Below are 21178 nucleotides of genomic sequence, written 5' to 3'. Positions count from 1 at the left end.
CTTAGTGGCATAACCACCTTCTTTGATTTTTGGTCTTGAAACCACTTGCATTATTATTTCTATATTTGCAAATACTTTAAGCTCCTTACATATGGATTGTCCTTCCTATTACATATATTCAATGGGACCCACTAGTGAGTTGCTAGCTTGTCTAAGGGTAAACTATGAAAGACCACTGGTGGGAGTTACCTTGTCCAAGGATGACAGAATTTTGGGGCCTCTCTCTGCAAAAAGCTAACCTAAAAGGTTATTTTCATTACGTGTGTCGATACTTGAAAATATAGTTCACATGGGAGTGCCAATAAAGTTTACCAAGTAATTTTTGAAAACATGGTTTTCATAGCTAAAATTTTCAATATGGTTTTCATAGCTAATTTTCAAATATTTCAACAGTTGGACAACATGCCAAACTAAATTCTAATTAGTGCTCATCAATTATACAATACTTAGGAAAGCAAGGTCGTAATTGAGAAGGTCAACCTCTTCATGCAGATCCTTTAGCACAAGGCAAAAAAACATATTATATTGATCTTGCTTCCCTCAACCTATCAAGTCTCTATCATCTAAAAAGGTAATGAATACATTTTATCTATCTCTCTCTCTCTCTCTCTCTCTCTCTCTCTCTTCTCTACAAAATTTTATTTTGCAATGCAAAGACATCACTTTCGATGCTAGATGCATCAATCATATATGAGAGAAGAGGGCCTTTTGAGAAGCATTTTGAAGTCACTTTTGGGGTCTAATAGATAGTGTATGGGCTATGTGTACCCTTGCTCATCAATATAATGAAAGGAATCATATGCACCTATCTACCCCTTATCACTTTCTTGCACCCTTTGCTTAGCTATTGAATTAGGTTAGCAATTTACTTGAAGCATATTATTAGGCTTCAAATTCTATGAGTTAATGAAATCCATTTCTTAGAGAATGAGGCTATATAACTAGGGAATCAGACCGAGAAAAATCCATATTTTAATAGAGCTATTCAATCTAATCCAAAAGCTACTATTAGCAACTTGCATTTATAATTAAAGTACCCATGTAGAAATTTTGACAAGGGAGAATGGATGCTCTTCCTTGTATTAACTGGGAGTTGGATTATATGTGGATGTTTAAGCAAGGGTTGGAGAGAGAGAGAGAGAGAGAGAGAGAGAGAGAGAGAGAGAGAGGGCGGGGGGGGGGGGGGGAGGAGGGGGGAAGGGAGGGAGGGAGGGATATTCTCAAAGCAATAATCATCAAGGATATTACTCTTAATGGGTTTGCTTTTTCAAAAGTTTCATCACTTTGGATCCACATTTCCAAATGGAATACAATCAATTGGGTTCATTTTGGTAAAAGAGCAAAAGAAAGGCATGGACAGTAAGAGAGTTTTAAAAGAAAGGTGGTAATTGCAGTAGAAAAAAAAGAAGCCACAACCACACCTAAGGGGAGCAAGAACATATAAAAAGGGAAACCAACTTGCAACTACAAAAAAAAAAAGAATATGTGGCATCCAATAGAGCACCCCTAAATCATAGAGTCATGTTTTCATGGAACTCTAGTCATTTAAGATTAGCTTATAGGGAGTTCTTGTGGTTGCGTCATGTCAATATAACAAATTTTATTGCAAATGGTGGGTAGCCCCTCGATTATAGGGGATGAGAATGGTGGATGTTTGTGCCCCTAGTGCAAATCTAATCAGAGCCGAGTGAGATTTGCACTTCTTTGCAAGGACGAGCTTACATCTTGAGACAATTTAGAAGCTGTGTTGAAATGCAATAGCGAATAGTTATGCTAGAAATGTTAGGCAATTCACTGTTCCTATTGTATGCCCTTAGTTTATAGGGGCAAATTGCTTAGATTTTTGTTTCCTATTTGATGTGGCCGAATTGCTCATGCTTTAAAGGCACTCAGGGGTTGAGGCGACTTTCTCCAATCAAAGCTTTTTAAAGATGGCCTATAGCATAAGCGGGAATTGCCTTCCCTATGCTGCTCCCCAAGAATAGGAGTAGCAAGTGCCATGATGATGATGTGGGATGTGTGCTCTTTGGCCTGCAGAAAGCACCTTTTCAGGCGTTACACGCAAGGGTGGGGCAAGTGAGTAGCAGTACGGAGGGACAACAAAGGGGAGGGTGGATGTAGATAGATGAGCTTAACATGGAGATGGTTGGGCCCTCGAGGGTACAAGAACAAGGGAATGCTTGGAGAACATCCCTTGAGAGTAATGCATGGAGGGAGGGGAATTTTGCATGGAAGAGAAGGGTCTGTGTGGTGTGGAGGAAGGAAGGCAGTTGAATGTTGAAGGTTGAATGGGGGTGCCTAGGAACAAGGAAGAGTTGCCACTTGGAGCCATGTGCCCCTAAACCCCTCCACACTCTACGTATAAACCAACCAACCAACCAAGTCCCTTTGCCGACCCCCTCCTATCCCCTTCTATGCTCCTACCTTGTCCTATCGCCCTCTCCCCTTCCGCTTCGTGCGCTGCGCCATCCTAGCGCCAGACAGCATGCTCTTGTTTGATCGCCGACCGTCTGGGAGCATGCAGACATGAGCGGATCTCAACCCGGCGCTGACGGGGACTCCAGCGAGCGATCCTTACATTGTAAGGACGGAAGCAGAAGAAGAAGAAGAGGAAGAAGAATGACAACCAAAACAACGAGAAGATGACGAGGAAGAAAACTTTCTTACGTAACAGCACATGAGAGAGAGAGAGAGAGAGAGAGAGAGAAGCGATCGCAGAAGGAGCTCCACAGAAGATTAAGCTCGGATTACAGAGAGCTAACCAGCATAGGAGTCGCACAAAGAGAGAGAGGGAGGGAGGGAGGGAGGGAGCGAGTGATTGATTCATCGCAGAAGGAGCTTCGCAGAAGATTAAGCTCGGATACAGAGAGCAAACGAGCGGCAGGCGGATCAAGCACACGAAACCAGCGGTAGGCGGATCAAGCAGGCGCAGAGAGAGAAAGGGAGGAGGGAGCGATTGATGCATCGCAGAAGCAGCTCCAAGCTCGGATACAGAGAGCTAAGCAGCGGCAGGCGAGGAGAGACGGATCAAGTACACACACAGAGAGAGAAGCTTGCAGAGACAGATACAGAGCAGGGGCAGGTGGCGAGACGAATCGCTTGGAACTTTTCGCAGCATGACCTTTTCATATGTCACCACCTCGCGTCGTTCTCTATCATCCTGTCGTCCCTTGCGACCCTAGTCGAAGCTATTCTGTACCATTCGAGCTGCTTCCCGACTTCCTATCGCTTGTAACTCCATCTGCTCATCATAGAATTCCGTTTCATCACTCCCTTAGCTCGCTCTGCTCGTTCTGCCATGGACAGGCTTCTCATCATAGAACCCCAGGAGCTCATCGTCAAATTTGAAGTTGGAGAGAAGTCATCTGCCACTGTCCAGCTGAAGAACGTCATGTACACGATGCCAGTAGCGTTTAAGGTGCAGCCCACCGCCCCCAAGAGGTACACTATCAAGCCCACACATGGGATCATCGCCCCTCTCGGCGTAGCTGTAGTCGATATCATATTAAATCCTCAGACGGAGCTGCCAGATGCATTTCCACACAGCCACGACAAGTTTCTTGTGAAAAGCGTGGTGGTTCCGGGAGGAAGCGATAACGAGGCCGTCTCCCTGGAATGGTTCACGGCCAAGAAGAAGCAGGTGTTCTCTGATCACGGCCTGAGGGTCAAATTTATCGGTGGCGGGATCCTGAGAAACCTCCTCGCAGACGGATCCATGGAGGACATCAGGGAGGTACTGGAATTGGACGAGAAGCTGGTCGACTCTACGGACGATCAGGGGCGCACACCCATGCATATTGCAGTGGCGAGTGGGAGGCCAGAGCTGGTGCAGCTGCTGCTAGAGTTCATGGCAGATGTGGAGGCCAAAACGAAGTCGGGAGACACGGCGTTGCAGGATGCAGCGACAAAAGGGGAGGCCCTGATAGTGGAGCTACTGTTGGCAAGGGGAGCGAGGACGGATACGAGGAACCCATCAGGGTGGACGGCCCTGCACCATGCGGTGTTGGGGGGGCATGCAGAGGTGCTGAGGCTACTGCTGGAGAAGGGGGCTGAGATGAATTACAAGATGAACGGTGGGAGAACTGCTGTGCATATGGCGGTGGAGGGGAGGAAGCATATGTGTTTGGAACTGCTGCTGGAGGAGGGGGCTGATTTGGATGTGAGGGATGGGGATGGGGAGGCACCTCTGCACAGGGCGGTGGCCAAGAGGGATGGGGTGGCTGTGGAGCTTCTCTTGAGGCATGGAGCTAACAAATGGGTGAGGAATGCGAGAGGGCAAACACCGGGCGACATTGCCAGGTCCCTGGGAGAAAGGACACTGCTGCAGGAGCTAAGCTTAGGGGACGAGCTCTGCAGGGCTGCAAGCAGAGGAAGGCTGGATGAGCTCCAAAAGAGCTTGCAAGCAGGGGCATCCCCTAATGGAGCAGATGAGCATGGCTGGACTGCCATGCACCGAGCTGCCTTCAAAGGCCACATATCTCTAGTCAGAGCTCTCATAGAGGAAGGAGCTGACGTCAAGATCACAGACAATGAAGGCTACACTGTCCTACACTGTGCCACTGAAGCTGGTCAGAAGGATGTTGTTCAGCTCCTCCTCAAGCATGGCGCCAACATCAATGCCCTCAGTAATAGCGGTTGCTCCGCCCTTGACCTTGCCACTGCCTTCAACTACTCCAGCATCATCTGCCTGTTACTGGATTGGGGTGCTACATCCTCCCAGCAGCAGCAGCAGCAGCAGCAGCCTCCTCTTCCGGACAAAAGCTACTTCCTTGAACTCTCCCCTCCCCTTAAGTCCTCCAAGCTTGCCTCTTCCCCCTCCTCAAACCCCCGAATGAGGGCCTTTGTTATCCGATAGGTGACCCTTGCAAAACCATGTTGTTGTTGACAATGAGGATGATGATTGGAATCGGGGTGTTTGTGTGACTGATATTTTGGCTCCCGTCTGTGTTCAAGCAGCAATGTTGCTCTACATCCCGTTCTTTCTCTCCTTTCCATGGAGATTCAATTCATTGCCTGGGTCCTTCAGTCTGTTCTCCATGCAAATGGAAGGGGCGTGGTCTATCTGCTGTGCATCGGTTGGAGGGGCTTCAGCAAATTGCGGGAGTATCTCATTGATGAAGCAATGCCGAGGTCAGCAGGACAAAGGCGTCTTTTATTCCGTTAAACTTTGGACAAGCCTTGTATAAAGTCTCACCCCACCTCGTTGGACAAGAATCCGATGGACCTTACTGTACTCCATGCTTGCAAATGCAAGGCAGGTTGAAGAAGCATTATTTCAATTGAATTCAGTTATGCTATAGACATCGAGATGATTCTGCTCCAAGGAGATCAGTGTCCAAATGTACTACATATTTGGATGCAGATTGGAACTTAAAATTTTTTATGTATAATGTACTTGGTCAATGACGAATGTTGCTTCATTGTGTGGACTGTATGCTTAAAACTTAAACTTGTCTGAGACTGATAAGGCAAGGTGCAAAACATGGCGTCTAAGAATTACCTGTTAACTGTGATGGCGAAGAAAGCCTGCCTTATAATAATCAAGGAACAAGGCAGGTGCTCAGACATCTCCTCAAATCATTGGCCAGAAATTTTGGGATCCACAGCATTGTACTTGGCACGTAAGTTATTGACAAGAATCTTCATGGCAGGACTTCACCAATATTACTGGTTGAACCTTTTGTAAGGAGATTTTGTAGTAAGTACGCTCCCGTTATTGTCATGGGGGGCATTTGCTAGGTTTTCAAGATAAATTTTCGGCCATATTTTCTGATCATGTGGCTTTTCGTACGTCTTAAGAAGTGTTTAGTAGTTCTGGGAACCTTTGTGAGTGGTTCTCAATGGTTTTGTCTAATTGTATTCTATGCAAATATTTCTTTCTTTGTGGAACAAAGTAGTTTCTTGAGGAGAATGGGCAGAAAAAATGTCTGCTCGTCTGGCTTCTTCCAAGGCCTAGAATTTGAGGTCTGCCTTTACAGATGAAATACATTTTGAGGGACTTGAGTCAAGTTTTCGTGGTCACATAGGGGCTTGCTGGTAACTAAAAAGAGGGAGTGAGATTATGGGGTGGGCTTCCATCTTCCCTCTAATTTTTATCTCACTATTTACCTTGAATTGCCTTTTCTTTCTTTCTGGACTTATCAATCCTATTTGTATTGCTCTCTTTTTAAGGACATTTTGTGCTGTAGACCACTGTGTGTGTGTGAGATTACACTCAGTTTTTTTCGTCACTACTAGGTTTTAACAGCAGTTCTACTCATCTGATTATTGCGAAGCCCTAAATTCTGCTCATCTGGCATCCTGGAAGGTTTATTGCAGAGGGGTTATGTTGTGTGGTGACTTGACTCAAGTTTTCCTGGTCAAAGGAAGGCTTGCTGGTAACTAAAAGAGGAAGAGAAAATTATGGGGTGGGTTTTGATCTCCTCTCTTCATTCACTTCCCTTTTATTTAAGGTGGCTTTTTCTTCTTGACTGTACTCTATTTGTGCTGCTCTGATCATCTGAGTAATCTTTTTAATTTTAAGTGCTTGCACTGTATACTGTAGTGCTTTCTTGGCTCTTAAATTGTTGGGAAATTAATGTCATTGAAGTTTAGCTGGAAATGAACAAACATTTTAGCCAAAGATTGCCAAGTGACGCTCATGCTACAGGAGCTTCCGAGAGCACTCTTTGATATTACTCATGAATGCTTTATTGGATACGGATGCGAAGAATTCATGTCATATGGATGCTACATAGCTCACATGGTATTATAGTATCAGTGGCTGATGTTTGAGCAACATAGGAATCTGTATTTAGTAATAATGAACAAAAGAAAATGATCATTACCCTAGAATATCCAATTTTGTATATCACCAAGCATCAAAAGTCTCGGTTCATAGAGAAACTATAAATCCACATGAAAGGCTTGTTTGTCGTCAGCAATTTAAAACTAGGACCAAAGAAAAGGTCCCTTAAATGCAATGAATGTTTAATAGTGTTAATTGCAAATGGCCTTTTGCAAGTTATGTAGCCTCCTCTTTGCTGTAAGTCATGATTAAAGGGTTTTCTTATTTTTGAGAAAAGCAACGTAATAATTTTCATCAACTTGTAATTCCTTGTGTGATCTATGCCTTCTAGCATGTGCGTCCTTGTAGAAGCGCATAACTAGACTTTCTATTGAAATGGCAAGCTCATCACATGGTTGCCCGCCTAGGTAATGAGCTCAGCATCCATCGGTGTCATAGATTAGGTAGTCTCAATGTGATTGCCGATGGTCCTACACCAAAGTTTGTACCGTTAATAATGACAATGTAGCTATCCCAATTGTGCAGCTAGCTAGCCGTATAGCTGATTGCTCACAATTGTATTGTGTATAGAGGAGATGATGTTGAACAACCACAAAGTGGCCAAAGAGTTGTGCATGCCTCCATCTCTCTCATGTATGGAGTACTCTTCTCTTGTGTGTATACTAGTGCGATTATAGAGCTCAAGCTTTTCTCTTCCGTTACGTTGTCGTTGTCTTGTTTTCTTTCATGGTATCAAAACCTACACAATCGGAGATCTAGCACAAGTAAACGATGTGCACCTTCCTGAGTGAAAACATTTCATCTAGCTTGCTTTCCAAATCGACATGCTTCACATATCTTTTCCATGTCTTCAACTCTGAAGCTGGGCAAACATGCAACTATCCTTCTAGATTGCATTAGCTTCAATCGTTGAACATTCACATAGCTAATCCACTTATGCCATATCTCAACAAGTCCTTGTGCTTTTGTAAACATTGGCATGCCCACATTCAAGGTGAACATTCTACTCTGCTTCCACTTGTAATAACTTTGTTACTAATCACATAGCCAATCCGCTTATGCCATATTTCTTATCTGTAACAACTCCCTGTCCTTGTGTAGACATTGCCATGCCCACATTCAAGGTGAATATTCTACCAATTCTGCAGCCACTTGCAATAATTTTGTTATTATTCTTGTAGTCTCCAATTTGAAAATGAATTTCAAATTGGGAAGGGGGCTTAGGGGTTGAAAATAGTTTGATAAATACTTATTGAATTTGGATCTCCACAATGTAACATATAAAATTCTTTTAGTAAGGGTAAGGAAGGCACAACAATAGTAATTGACAATGGAGTTCTAATGGCTATTGGTGATTGGCTACTAGAAGGTGGATTCTGGATCAAGATCTATACTAACTGAATATGAGGTTGAGAAAGAGCATTTTCCCCACAACATGATCAATACATTAGGGTGAAGTCATAATCTTGCAAACGTCAAGACCCCATAGCCAATTGGCCTTATAGAGGTTTCTTATCCATTAGACCTATCAGAGCATTGTGATCAGTTTCAATAAGAAACTTGGATCCATGTACATTAAGTGCGAAACATGAGAAGCACAGCCAAACATTCTAATACTATTACCGAATGGCTATTTTGATGTTTATTGAGAGATTTATTGATGCAAGAAATTGGTCTCCAATCAAAGATTCACGTTTTTATAAAAGAACTATTCCAAGACCCTTGTGTAAGGTATCAGCTCAAATCATCTACATCTTAATGAAATTTGGGGGCTCGACAATAGCATCTTCATTAAAAATTTTGAGAAATTTTCTAAAAGCCATTCGACATTCATTTGTCCATTTGAATTAAATAGTTTTTTGCATTGGGTGATGAAGAGGAAGCTAAGATAGCATATAATTTTGAAGTGAACTAAAACTGATCATTTGTGAAGCCACTTTACATTAGTAGGAAATACAAAATTCTAAAAGGCCAAAAATTTCTTTAAGTCAGGTTTCATTCCAGCTTTTAAAATTATAAAGCCCATATTTGAGTTCCTTTGATAACTAATGGCAATTTTGTATTCAATTTCAAGTTGAAACATTTTAGAAGAGTTAGTACTTGCTTAAGTATAACAAAGTGTTCTTCCTAAGAAGAGGTATGAAGTAAGATGTCATCCAGATATATCAATATATTTCCTTGTAGAATGAGATCATGAAAGATAAAACTCATTGATGTTTGAAATATACTCAGTACAATGAATATCCTACAATCCATGACATTGAATTCATATAATGCAGAGGGAGTGGGAAATGTCATTTCCTATTTGTCTTCTTCTTTGATTAGAGTTTTCAAGTACCTAGACTGCAAGTCAATAGTGGTGAAGTATTTTGAGTTAGCTAATGAGTTCAAAACATCATCCATTCTTGGGCATGGATAGACATCTCTAACTGTTTCATTATTAAGAGAATGGAATCAATGCAAAACCTATACATGTCATATTTCTTCTTTGCCAGGTGACATTCACTAGCCTAAGGACACTTGGAATGCTAAATGATTTGATTTTTAAGCATTTCCTTAACTTTTCTTAAATGATGGAAATGTCTTTTGGTGAGCTCATAGTGAGATAAGGAACTAAAATAGGCCTTGAATGGATTTTGACCTCTTGGCTATAGTAATAATTGGATCACCATCCACAAATGATTTTGGAAACTCTACAATATCTTCTCTATACTTTTTGAATTCAATCTTTAATTAGGAGTGTATTTGAAGAGCCGGACTATCCAATAAATTATCCAAGGAATTTGCTAGGCATTCAGTGACCTTAAACACTTATTCTTGTAATTGATCAAAGCTTGATTTAAGAGAATCCAATCCAAGAGTGTTCAAAAAAAAATTAATGGGAAAGAGCTATAGCAATTACTTGGAGGTAGAGAATATAATAGAAAATTGGAAACCTAAGGATGTAATATTTGAATCTCCACATAGGATTGACTTAGATGGGAAAGAATGGACTAGACGTTGATAAAGAAAGGATGACCTATAGTGAGAGAAGAACCATAATCAACTAAAGCTAAAGTTGGAATCCCATTAATAGTCATTGACACAACAAAAATGGCTGAAGAGTAAGGAGAGTTCATATTTATTGAAGGTTGCTCTCCTCTCAAGCCCCCATGTCATCTTTGCCAATGAAGGACAATGGAGGTAGAAAAGAGATTAGTGAATTATGGACTCTAGGAGGTAGGACTTGTTAGTGCTTTCTATGATGACCATAAAAATCGCAATTAAAATAATAGTGGGCTTGTGTATTTCTATATTGTCACTTATGCTTATCTTGGAAGTGTTTTCTAAAAGGAGAATGAGACTAAGATGAGCATTATGGACATGATAAATATCCATTGGAGTAGAATTTTGAATAGGGGTAAGTAAAATAAGAGGAAGAGGTAGGACTTTAGTTGAGAACTTTGCTAGATTAATTCCAATCCAAGGGGTATCAATAGTGCTTCAGTTATTATCCACCCACATGAACAAATGAGTGAGGTTTCACTCCAAACTATGCCATAGATTTCATAGAAGCTTATTTTGAAGATCCTGTAATTGAGTAAGTGCATGCTTAATTGTAATTAAGTAAGTGCATCCTTAATTGTATCTATGTTGCCAAATGCATTGAACAAAGCATTTCTAAGGTGATGCCATGATCATTTTGTACCTGCACCAACTTGATGATACCATGCTGTAGCTAGACCTTGGAATGATTGCAGAATCTCTTCAACCTTTTAACTAAGATTCCATTTAAGTTCTTCTTCCAAATTATTAATGTGATCAAGCCATTGAAAGATGTCATCCTTAAGGGTTCCATTGAATTGTTTTGGGTGAAGCTTTGCGTCATGACTAAATCTAGAAGATTGTAATGGCACATTAAGTGACACTTGATTTACAACATTAATGTTAGAATGAACTAATTCTAAAAGTGATGTTGCTAGAGCTTTAGGAAATTAGATTATGGTCACTTTAAATTAGATTATGGTCACTGCTTAGCCTGATTACAAGAATCATGTTCCATTTTCATAATCTTATTGAATACTTTGATCTAATGAAAAAGGGCAGGAATGATTGACAATAGTGCTGCTAAGAACTGTTAGGGGGGATGTGCTTTATAGGGTCGATTGAGATGTGAATGTCTCTTTCAGCGAATGAAGAACGATGGAATGATGCTATCAGGATGTTGGTCAAAGAAATGAAATTCTAATGCCTCCACCAATTTGTAGCAATGGATTTAAAGAAGAGAAGCTCACCAAATGGCTCAATGGGAAGATGCAAAATGCTCCAAGCTTCGACTTTGAAAATATTTTAGAGGCTATTCACGTGAATGGCTTGGTTTGGAAACTAAAGCCTCTAGTTTGCAATCGAAAGGTTCATGTGGAGAAGATTTTGAGACCTTGGTTGCAAGACACAAAAAAGTTTGTTGTCTGCTGATGGACCCTCATGCCAAGTAGGGGCTCATGAAAAATCTAGAAGCAATCATTGTTTTAAGATGTTTCCAAGCACTTGTGGGGCTGACACATCATCAGTTCTATACACACAATCTAAATGCGTGCCTCCAACCTCCAAAAATTAGCTAGCACATAAACCGAAAGAAATTGCAATCTAGTTTTTGTGGACAAAACTAATTTAAAGCCATATCCTCCACACGAATAGGCTCTTATGTAGTTACAATTATTAGTGAGTTATCAACTCACATCAACTGATATCTTGGAGCCAAGCAGCATGCCATGTGTAGTGACATGTAAGCCTGAATGCATGATGATGTCGAACTGTCCATCAATGAAGGGAATTTAATCAATCAAGAGATGAATTTTAAGCAAGAAGGTCAAACCTCACATGTGAGATGACAGGTATCTAAAGCAAGATGCCATGCACTTTTCTTATATGTGAAGATTACTTTGAGATCAAAAGTTTTCAAAATTTGAAAGTCTACTTGTCTAACTTTGATCCAAAGGGTGATGTGCCAGGGTGCATTTGAGGTGGTCGTGTGAATGCCACATGTGAAAATGTTTGTTATTGTGGTGACTAGACCGCAAAAAGCCCAACAAGTATTGATTAGGCACTATGAGCCCATGGATACTACAGTTTAGCTATACTAATAGGATTTGGGCACCCTGTACTGTATTACCATATTTCTACTATAGAAGTGCCACATCTCACAAGCTATGAAATTATGAACATTTAAATCATTTTCATAATTATGACATTGTTTTGGGCATGCCAAAATTGAATCAAAGACATGTAAAAAACCATTTTCATAGTTACTACAAAGACAAGTGAAAAATAATTTCATTCTTGGTCAAAGATACAGATCTGATATCTAACAAATTTTACATTCAAATATTGAGGTCTCTATATGATGAACAATGGAACCTATTTGAGTTGTGTTTAACACGAGTAGTAGGGAACATGATATTCAACATACTTGCTCTTACTGATCATGCATAGTCTATTAATTAAGTATATACCAAACAACACCAAACGTTGACATCAACCACCCTAAAGCGCTCATGTTAGCATACGTGGGAAAGAAAACGTACAATATGAAGAGAACTATAGTACATTGCACTTGCTAGTGTGCAATAAAAACTTAACGTCACTCTGAAAAGAAAATCTAGACATATTAAGCTCTTTATATGCACATCTATGAGGATGCACTGTACACTTTGCACATCTTCGAATGTGCATGTTGTCACTGTTTCTCCCAAGTACAAGTTCCAAGGGTGTTGGTCACCTATAGTCGTGTCGTCACTCATTGTAGCATAGGTGTTCACAAGTCTAGCATAGGTCCTCGGGTCATGTTTCGGTGAGAGGTATAGGCTAAAGTGTGGAAAGCATATCTCATGCGTGTGTGGGTGAGAAAGAGGGATTGAACATAACGATTGATGGAGGCTCTCGCCTCCATGGGAGTTCAAGAGTTTAGAAGTGGATTTCAGGGTTCGGAAGGGGGGCAAGGTCGAGAAAGCTAACTAGGGTTCCAGGGTAGAGAGGGGGTTTCAGGGTTTAGGAGGAGTCCAAGGTTGAGGAGTGGAGAGCTAGTCTCCTTCGTGGATTCGAAGGGTAAGGGTTGAGGAGGAGGAACAAGGAAGGAGGAGGAAGAGGGAGGAAAGTGGAGGAGGAGGGAGGGAGGAGGAGGAGGAGGGAGGAGGGGGGAGGAAGGAGGAAGAGGGAGGATGAGGAGGAAGGAGGAAGAGGAGGAGGAGGAGGGAGGAGGAGGAGGAGGAAGGAGGAGGGAGCTTGGAGGAAGGTGGAAGAGGGAGGAAGGAGGAGGGAGGAAGGAGGAGGAGGAGGGAGCAAGGAGGGAGGAGGAACGAGCAGAAGAGAGGAGGAGGGAGGAAGAAGGAAGAGGAGGGAGTACAAGCATAGAGAGTGCAAGGGTAAGGACATGCTAGAACACGATAGTGTAAGAGAGCACGGATGCAATGGAGATCAATCACATGAACACAATAGTGAGCTTGAACATTGAACCCCAAAGAGTGGGAGCTTCATTTCATTGAGAGATATTTATACATGTTGGCTTCTACACAATCCGTAGGTACCTCCATGGTGGGACCTCTTTTGTAGGAGACCTTTTGGATAAGAGTCCCTCTGCTTTTGGGGGGGATCTTTTGGGTCTCTACACAAAGTGGGGGGACCTTTGAGTCTCTACACAAAGTGGGGGGATGTTTTGGGTCTCTACACAAAGTGGGGGGACCTTTTGGGTCTGTGTTTCTCTCTCATCCTTCTTTAGGTTTGGTGATTTGAGGAAGGCTATTGAGGTTGAGGTTTGGGCTGTTTCGCATGGTGTTGCTTTGTCGATAGCGTTGTAGGCCTTTTTCCCATCTTATTGGAATATCTTCACCCTAGCATTTCATACATGAATCAGGTCCCAATTTGACAGTGCCAATATAGTGCCATGTGCTAAGAGTGGCTAATGCATTTAACTCTTTTTGTGATTAGGGTGTCGTGTGTGTGGATCAAAGCAAGTATTTCTTGGGGAATTTATTTGTGTATTTTATTCGTGGTGCTCGAAACGTGTGGGTACACTATGCATGACTAGTGAGGCAGGCATCCCTCCTATATGCTTAATTTGCTAAGGGAATTATAGGGCATCACCAGCCTAGAGGTCAGCACCAAAATGACCATGCCTAGTGGTTCTAGACATTATACTGATGAGCAAATAAATGCAACATGCCAAGAAGATATGCCACAGAACCTAAGCATCCTAGAGTCAGGAGAAATGGAGGCAGAGCAATTGACTATGCAAGAGACAGGTGCAGCAAAACCTTGATGACCAAACCAATAAAGAGCTAGCAACAGATAAAACAATACAGCTTGTATGGCTGTGAGTCTCAACGTTTGCCATGTCACCCGATGCATACAACTTCTTCCAGTCAAAGCATCTAGGAAGTCTTTTTGAGAAGCTAAAATCCTTCCTACCAACACTTGCTATGATAGAATACATTTGTCAATTCATAACATCATATAAAGGCAAAGAGTTGGAGAAAGATAAGTACGGCACAATAACATATAAAGAAAAGCACTTACAGATCTACCTCAGTAGATCCACTATGCATGAGGCTTTCTCATTTCCAGAGGCATAAGAAGAATATCCAAAGAAACATTTGGATGCAAGATTTTTTGAGATTCAGGATTTATTCCCACCTAACACAAAGTCACAAAGTGGGGGAATACACCATGATATGATTTGGGATCCCATATGTAAAGAGGCAGCTAAGTTTCTGGCTGACATTTTTCAATCATACAGGATTGAGAATAAATTATATGTTAGTAAAAACTCTTGCACTCCTTTGTAGAGAAAAAATACAAGACTGGGCTCAACACATATCCTTGCTGCTAACCAATTATGTATCCACTATGCATAATGGCAAAAGCTACATTGCCCATCTATTGGCCATAATAATTGGGTTTGCAATAGAGCAAGAGGAAGACTCTACACCTCTCTCAACACAAGATATAGAGGACTTTGAAACATTGATATTATTGCTAGAATGGGAATTAGACCCTCCACCTACTCTCAATGTGGATAACATGGATGGGCAACAATAGATTCTAAAGAATGACAATGTGGAAAGAATCCTACAACTCAGTTCAAACTTGCTCCCAAATAGAAGGACTCGAGAGTGGAATTCCAAGAGGAGACCATGCCACATAATGACTTTGTAAGTGAGCCAAATAGCATGCCTCTTCAAGAATCACAAGTCACCAACATTGACGACTCCACAACTCTAGAGTCACAACCCCCAAATGTCTCTAGTGGCACCATACAACAGACTGTTGTTCAAGGAATAGATCAAAATTCTACATGGGCACATGGGAGTCAACTGTATGTCCAATATAACCAAGGACATGGCACATTCCAGATCATACAACATCATAGTCAATAGTTACAACAATGGTCGTAATTATTTGCTACCATGGCGTCAGATGAGCAGGAAAGAGAAATGGAAAGGCAGATGCTCCATCACTCAAAACCAAGTTGCAAAGTGACGAGACTAAAATTATTAACTTCAAGGAAAGCATGGCAGAACAAATGCAATAACTCCTTGCACAAAATGCTCTAGCAGAAAGTAGAAAGGATGCCCTACAAGCCACGATTTCTCTCCAAGAAAAGCACCTACAGCTATCTGATGCCTTGAACTGAAAGGAAGAGGTTGAGTTATCCCTCTCCCAAATGCAAGTCACTTGTGGTGATCCCAAAAAGGAACCAGTGCACTTAAATGAAAGATTCCTACTTAAAGAGGATCAACTCCGTGCCACAATAAATACAAACAATGAGTTGCAGAACAGCCTCAAAGAAGGTAAACATCAAATTCAAGCACTTGAGAAGGAATGCATGGCATCCACAGAGATGCTTGTGAACACCAAAGGAGAACTGGACGCTCAAGAACAAGAGATACTCCAACTATGTGTGCTTGATGATCAATTGCCTGGGCATCCAAAAGCAGATCAACAATTCAATAGTCTAAAGCTTGCATACACCTCAACGCTAGGTAAATATAAAGAAAAGTGCATAGAGTAGCAAAATCAAAAGGCAATAATTTCCAAATTGGAACTTCAACTACTAGGTCAAGCCGATGACGATGCAGAGGGGTCAACACAAGATCTTTTGCTACAGGGCATCACTACATTATACCAAGAGCTTGTTGCAGTCCTCCAGCAAGAGGATCACCTTGAAGGAAGAATACACATACCAACACTATATTAGGGAATTTTCAAATAATTTGGGACTTCACAATATGGTGATTTGGCCACATGGTCAAATCTAAACCCACTACTTGAGATTGGAATCCATCCTAAACATCATATTAGGGAATCCTCCCAAGTCCCACTTTCACATAAGGGTTCAAGTTTTGGCCACATGGTCAAATCTCAACCCCTTACTTGAAAGTGGGACTTGGGAGATTCCCAAATTCTCTAATGTAGTGTTTACCATGGAAACGCTTGCAAATCAAGATGTTACATGTAGTGTCTAGTCTTGGACCAGGCCAATAAGCATAAACACTCTCCGATATCTATGCCAACAGATGGATGAAGACGAGAAAAATGTGTTATGTCTCTCAGTGCATGCAAATCTCATACAGTTAAAGGCTGATGCAATACTACTATATGAATCATGCTTGATGGGAAGCCCCCCTCTTTGGGTAGTAGCCGGCCTCCTACCCTTACTGCAACAATCCCAGGAACTGCCATGAGATATAACTCCCAGAAAAATCCTACATTAAAGCTAACAATGCCAACCAGAAGCGACAAAGATCTGCCAAAGGAATATGTGGTCTACCTTCAATCTAATCTCCCCTATCTTTCCACTCTTTGTTCTGAGATCTTCACATCCCTCCCTAACTCCAGCACTATTCTCCATACCATTCCAAAAATCCATGCTAACCCATATTCCTTGCCATGCCTCTTTGCCCATGCCTCTCAACACTATCACCTAATTTAAGAATCTAACTCCTATCATTGAATTACACCTAACTTTTTTCCAACACTTGACAATCCTTCCCTTGAGGACTATCAAGTTGCAAATTCATCTGGCGTGCTCTCCCTCCACTTTCCACCAACATCCCTACTTCTACCTTCTCAAATTCACTACTTGCTTCGACCTCAAGCTTTTCCCCTATAACCTCTTCCTCTCCTTCAAGACCACATATTCCTCAGATCTCCCTTGAGTTTTCAATGGAAGACACCATTAATGATTCCATCAACGAGCTTCAAGAATTGGAAAATCCAAATCGCACACCCACATGGGAGTTGCAACAAGATACAAATAGGATTACCATGCCTGGTAATCCCATTGGTGATTTTTGGAGGCAATACCTAGACATCCACTCAAGAGGAGGATGGGATCTCTCTGGAATTTCAATGTGTATCCACTAAGTGCAAATCACTCTAGACATCATTTAAAAAGATCCAATCATACTTGCAAAATTAGGATCTAAGCTCACAATGCCTACCAGAAGCGACAAAGATCTGCCATAGGAATAGGTGATCTACCTTCAATCTAGGAGGGAGCAAGGAGGAGGAAGGAGGAGAAGAGAGGATGGTAGGAGTTAGATTCTTGGATTAGGTGTAACTATATTATAGGAGTTAGATTCTTAGATTTGATAGTAGTGTGTTCTTTGCTTTAGCTCATCAGAGATTAGCCCGGCGGCAAGGAATATGGGTTAGCTAGAATTTCTGGAAAGGTATGGAGAATAGTATTGGAGTTAGGGAGGGATGTGAGAAGATCAGAACAGAGAGTGGCAAGATAGGGGAGATTAGATTAAAGGTACACCGCATATTCCTTTGGTAGATCTTTGTCACTTCTATGTATGGTCAGCTTTAATGTTGGATTTATTGGGGAGTTATATCCCATGGAAGTTGCTAGTGATTATTGCAGTAAGGGTAGGAGGCCGGCTACTATCCGAAGAGGGGGGCTTCCCATCAAGCATTCATACAGTAGTATTGCATTAGCCTTTAACCGTATGAGATTTGCATGCACTAAGAGATAGAACACATTCTTTTCGTCTTCATCCAGCTGTTGGCATAGATCTCGGAGAGTCTTTGTGCTTACTTGTTTGGTCCAATCAAGACTAGATACCGCATGTAACATCTTGATTTGCAAGTGTTTCCATAGAATGTGTATTCTTCCTTCAAGGTGATCCTCTTGCTAGAGGACTACAACAAGCTCTTGGTATAATGTAGTGATGCCTTGTAGCAAAAGATCTTGTGCTGACCCCTCCGCATCGTCATCCACTTGACCTAGTAGTTGAAGTTCCAACTTACACATTATTGTCTTTTGATTTTGCCACTCTATGCACTTGTCTTTATACTTACCCAGTGTGGAGGTGTATGCAAGCTTTAGACTATTGAATTGTTGAGCTACTTTTGGATGCCCTAGCCATTGTTTATTAAGCACGTGGAGTTGGAGTATCTCTTGCTCTTAAGCGTCTAGTTCTGCTTTGGTGTTCACAAGCATATCTGTTGATGCCATGCATTCCTTATCTCATTAGGAAGAAAGGGAGCTCATTTTGGGGCCTTTTAGGATTTAGAAAAATTGGCTCTCGACCAATTAGAAGAGGGCCAACGTAACGTTGGAAAAATACCCAAAACCATGTAAAAAGATAAAATAAGTCATATTCTAAATCTTTTTCTTTTATTATGTCTGACATACGTGATCTCCAAAAGATGATTTTCTATGCAAAATTTAATAATTCTCACATCGCCTGTGCGTCCGGAGTGGGCCAAAACCCCCGAATCGACCTTGGAGACACCGAAAAACGATGCCTGGAGGCCCAAAAAAGGGCAAAAATGCCCAGAATGGGGGATTTGCACTAAAACGCACTTTGGTCAGTTGGGCTCCAGATGCGCTGGCGATGTCAGAATCATCAAATTTTGCACTGAAAATCAAGGATCTTATATATGCATTTAATGTGAAGCCTGAGTACTAGACTAAAATTTTTGCAGTAAGTATTCATATTTTATGGCTTTCCCATATTTTGAGTGCAACAAAAATAGGTAAATAGTGAAGTTCTTAGAGGGCCCCAAAATGAGTTCCCTTATTTCCTAATGAGTGCTTGAATTTGATGTTTACCTTCTTTGAGGCTGTTCTGCAACTTCTTGTTTGTGTCTATTGTGGCATGGATTTGATCCTCTTTAAGTGGTAATCTTTCATTTAAGTGCACCATTTCCTTCTTAATATCATCATAAGTGACTTGCATTTGGGAGAGGGATAACTAGATCTCTTCCTTTCTGTTCAAGGCATCAGATAGCTGTAGGTGTTTTCCTTGGAGAGAAATTGTGGCTTGTAGGGCATCCTTTCTACTTTTCGCTAGACCATTTTGTGCAAGGAGATGTTGCTAGATTTGTTCTGCCATGCTTTCTTTTAGCTTAATAATTTCAATCTCGACACTTTGCAACTTGGTTTAGAGTGATGGGAGCATTTTCCTTTCCATTTCTCTTTCCTGCTCATCTGATGCCATGGTAGCAAATAATTGTGACCATTGTTGTAACTGTTGACTGTGATGTTGTATGATCTAGAATGTGCCATGGCCTTGCTTATATTGGACATACAGTTGACTCCCATCTACCCATGTGGAATTTTAACCTATTCCTTGAACAACAGTCTGTTGTATGGTGTCACTAGAGTCATTTGGGGGTTGTGACTCTAGAGTCGTGGAGTCGTCAACGTTGATGACTTGTGATTCTTGAATAGGCATGCTATTCAGATCACTTGCAAAGTCATTATGTGGCATGGTCTCCTCTTGGATTTCCACGCTCGAGTCCTTCTATTGTGGTAGCAATACTGAACTGAGTTTGCAGGATTCTTTGGTAGAGTTCCACATTGTCATACTCTAGAATCTGTTCGGATTGCCGCCCATCCCTGTTAGCCACATTGAGAGTCGGTGGAGGCTCTAGTTCCCATTCTAGCGATAATATCAATGTTTCAAAGTCCTCTATTTCTTGTGTTGAGAGAGGTGTAGAGTCTTCCTCTTACTCTATCGTAAACCCAATTATAATGGCCAATAGATGGGCAATGTAGCTTTTGCCATTGTGTAGTGGGTACATAATTGGTTAGCAGCAGAGCAAGGATATGTGTTGAGCCCAATCTTGTTGTTTTTCTCTACAAAGGAGTGTAAGAGCTTTTACTGACATATAATTTTTTCTCTCCTACATGATTGAAAATTTCAGCCAAAATCTTAGCTGCCTCTTTGCATATGGGATCTAGAATCATATCATGGCGTATTCCCCCGCTTTGGGGCTTTGTATTAGCTGGGAATAAATCATGAATCTCAGAGAATCTTGCATCCAAATGTTTCTTGCCTCAAGAAATGAGAAAGCCTCCTGCATAGTGGATCTACTGAGGTAGATCTATAATGGCTTTTCTTTATATGTTACTATGCCATACTTATCTTTCTCCAACTCTCTCCTTTTATATGATGTTATGAATTGTCAAATGTATTCTGTCATAACAGGCTGAGCCCTAGGTTGAAATTGATTGAAACTACCTATATGTGTGAAGTCGTACATATGTTAGTGAGTGCTTGGGATACAATCTAGTCTTAACTATGGAAGACTTGAGCCTCCCAAATTTTCATTATTGTCAGGGATGGCTTGCATGTTGATGTAGTAGTGCTTTAGTCGCGGCTCCCATTTATTGTTGTTGTGAACTGGACTCCATCCAGTGTTTCTAGCAACGTGGCTTTGATGGGGTTCATTTTTTTGACTCTTTAAGATCCTTGACCTAGAAATTCGAGCTTGCCCTTATGGACTTTGGTATTGTATAGCAAATTTTTTGCAGCACCAAAACGTCTAGAGTGATTTGCGCAACAGAAGGACTCGAGCATGGAAATCCAAGAGGAGCCCATGCCACATAATGACTTTGCAAGTGAGCCAAGTAGCATGCCTCTTCAAGAGTCACAAGTCATCAACGTTGACGACTCCATGACTCTAGAGTCACAACCCCCAAATGTATCTAGTGGCACCATACAACAGACTGTTGTTCAAGGAATAGATCAAAATTCCACATGGGCACATGGGAGTGAACGGTATGCCCAATATAAGTAAGGCCATAACACATTCTAGATCATATAGCATCACAATCAACAGTTACAACAATGGTCACAATTATTTGCTGCCATGGCATCAGATATGAGCAAGAAAGAGAAATGGAAAGGTAGATGCTCCCATCAATCCAAACCAAGTTGCAAAGTGCCGAGACTAAAATTATTAAGCTTAAGGAAAGCATGGCAGAACAAATGCAGCAACAGCTCCTTGCACAAAATGCTCGAGTAGAAAGTAGAAAGGATGCCCTACAAGCCAAGGTATCTCTCCAAGAAAAACACCTATAGCTATCTGATGCCTTGAATAGAAAGGAAGAGGTCAAGT

General features: G+C 41.5%; 1 protein-coding gene across 1 annotated transcript; it reads left to right on the top strand.

Annotated features, from left to right (window-relative positions):
• The first annotated feature begins 3085 nt into the window (after positions 1 to 3085).
• On the top strand, positions 3086 to 5742 carry LOC147882377 (uncharacterized). The gene has a single exon (XM_087400674.1). It carries the CDS (start codon positions 3299 to 3301, stop codon positions 4853 to 4855), a length of 1557 nt encoding a protein of 518 aa, XP_087256800.1. The 5' UTR covers positions 3086 to 3298; the 3' UTR covers positions 4856 to 5742.
• The last annotated feature ends 15436 nt before the right edge of the window (positions 5743 to 21178 follow it).

Source organism: Dipteris shenzhenensis, chromosome 29 (assembly GCF_047967505.1).
Source record: "Dipteris shenzhenensis isolate YYH24624 ecotype China chromosome 29, Dip_SZ_1.0, whole genome shotgun sequence".
NCBI classification, from domain to species: Eukaryota; Viridiplantae; Streptophyta; class Polypodiopsida; order Gleicheniales; family Dipteridaceae; genus Dipteris; species Dipteris shenzhenensis.
The sequence above is the reverse complement of the archived record's forward strand: the minus strand, read 5'-3'. Positions and strand labels throughout refer to the sequence as shown.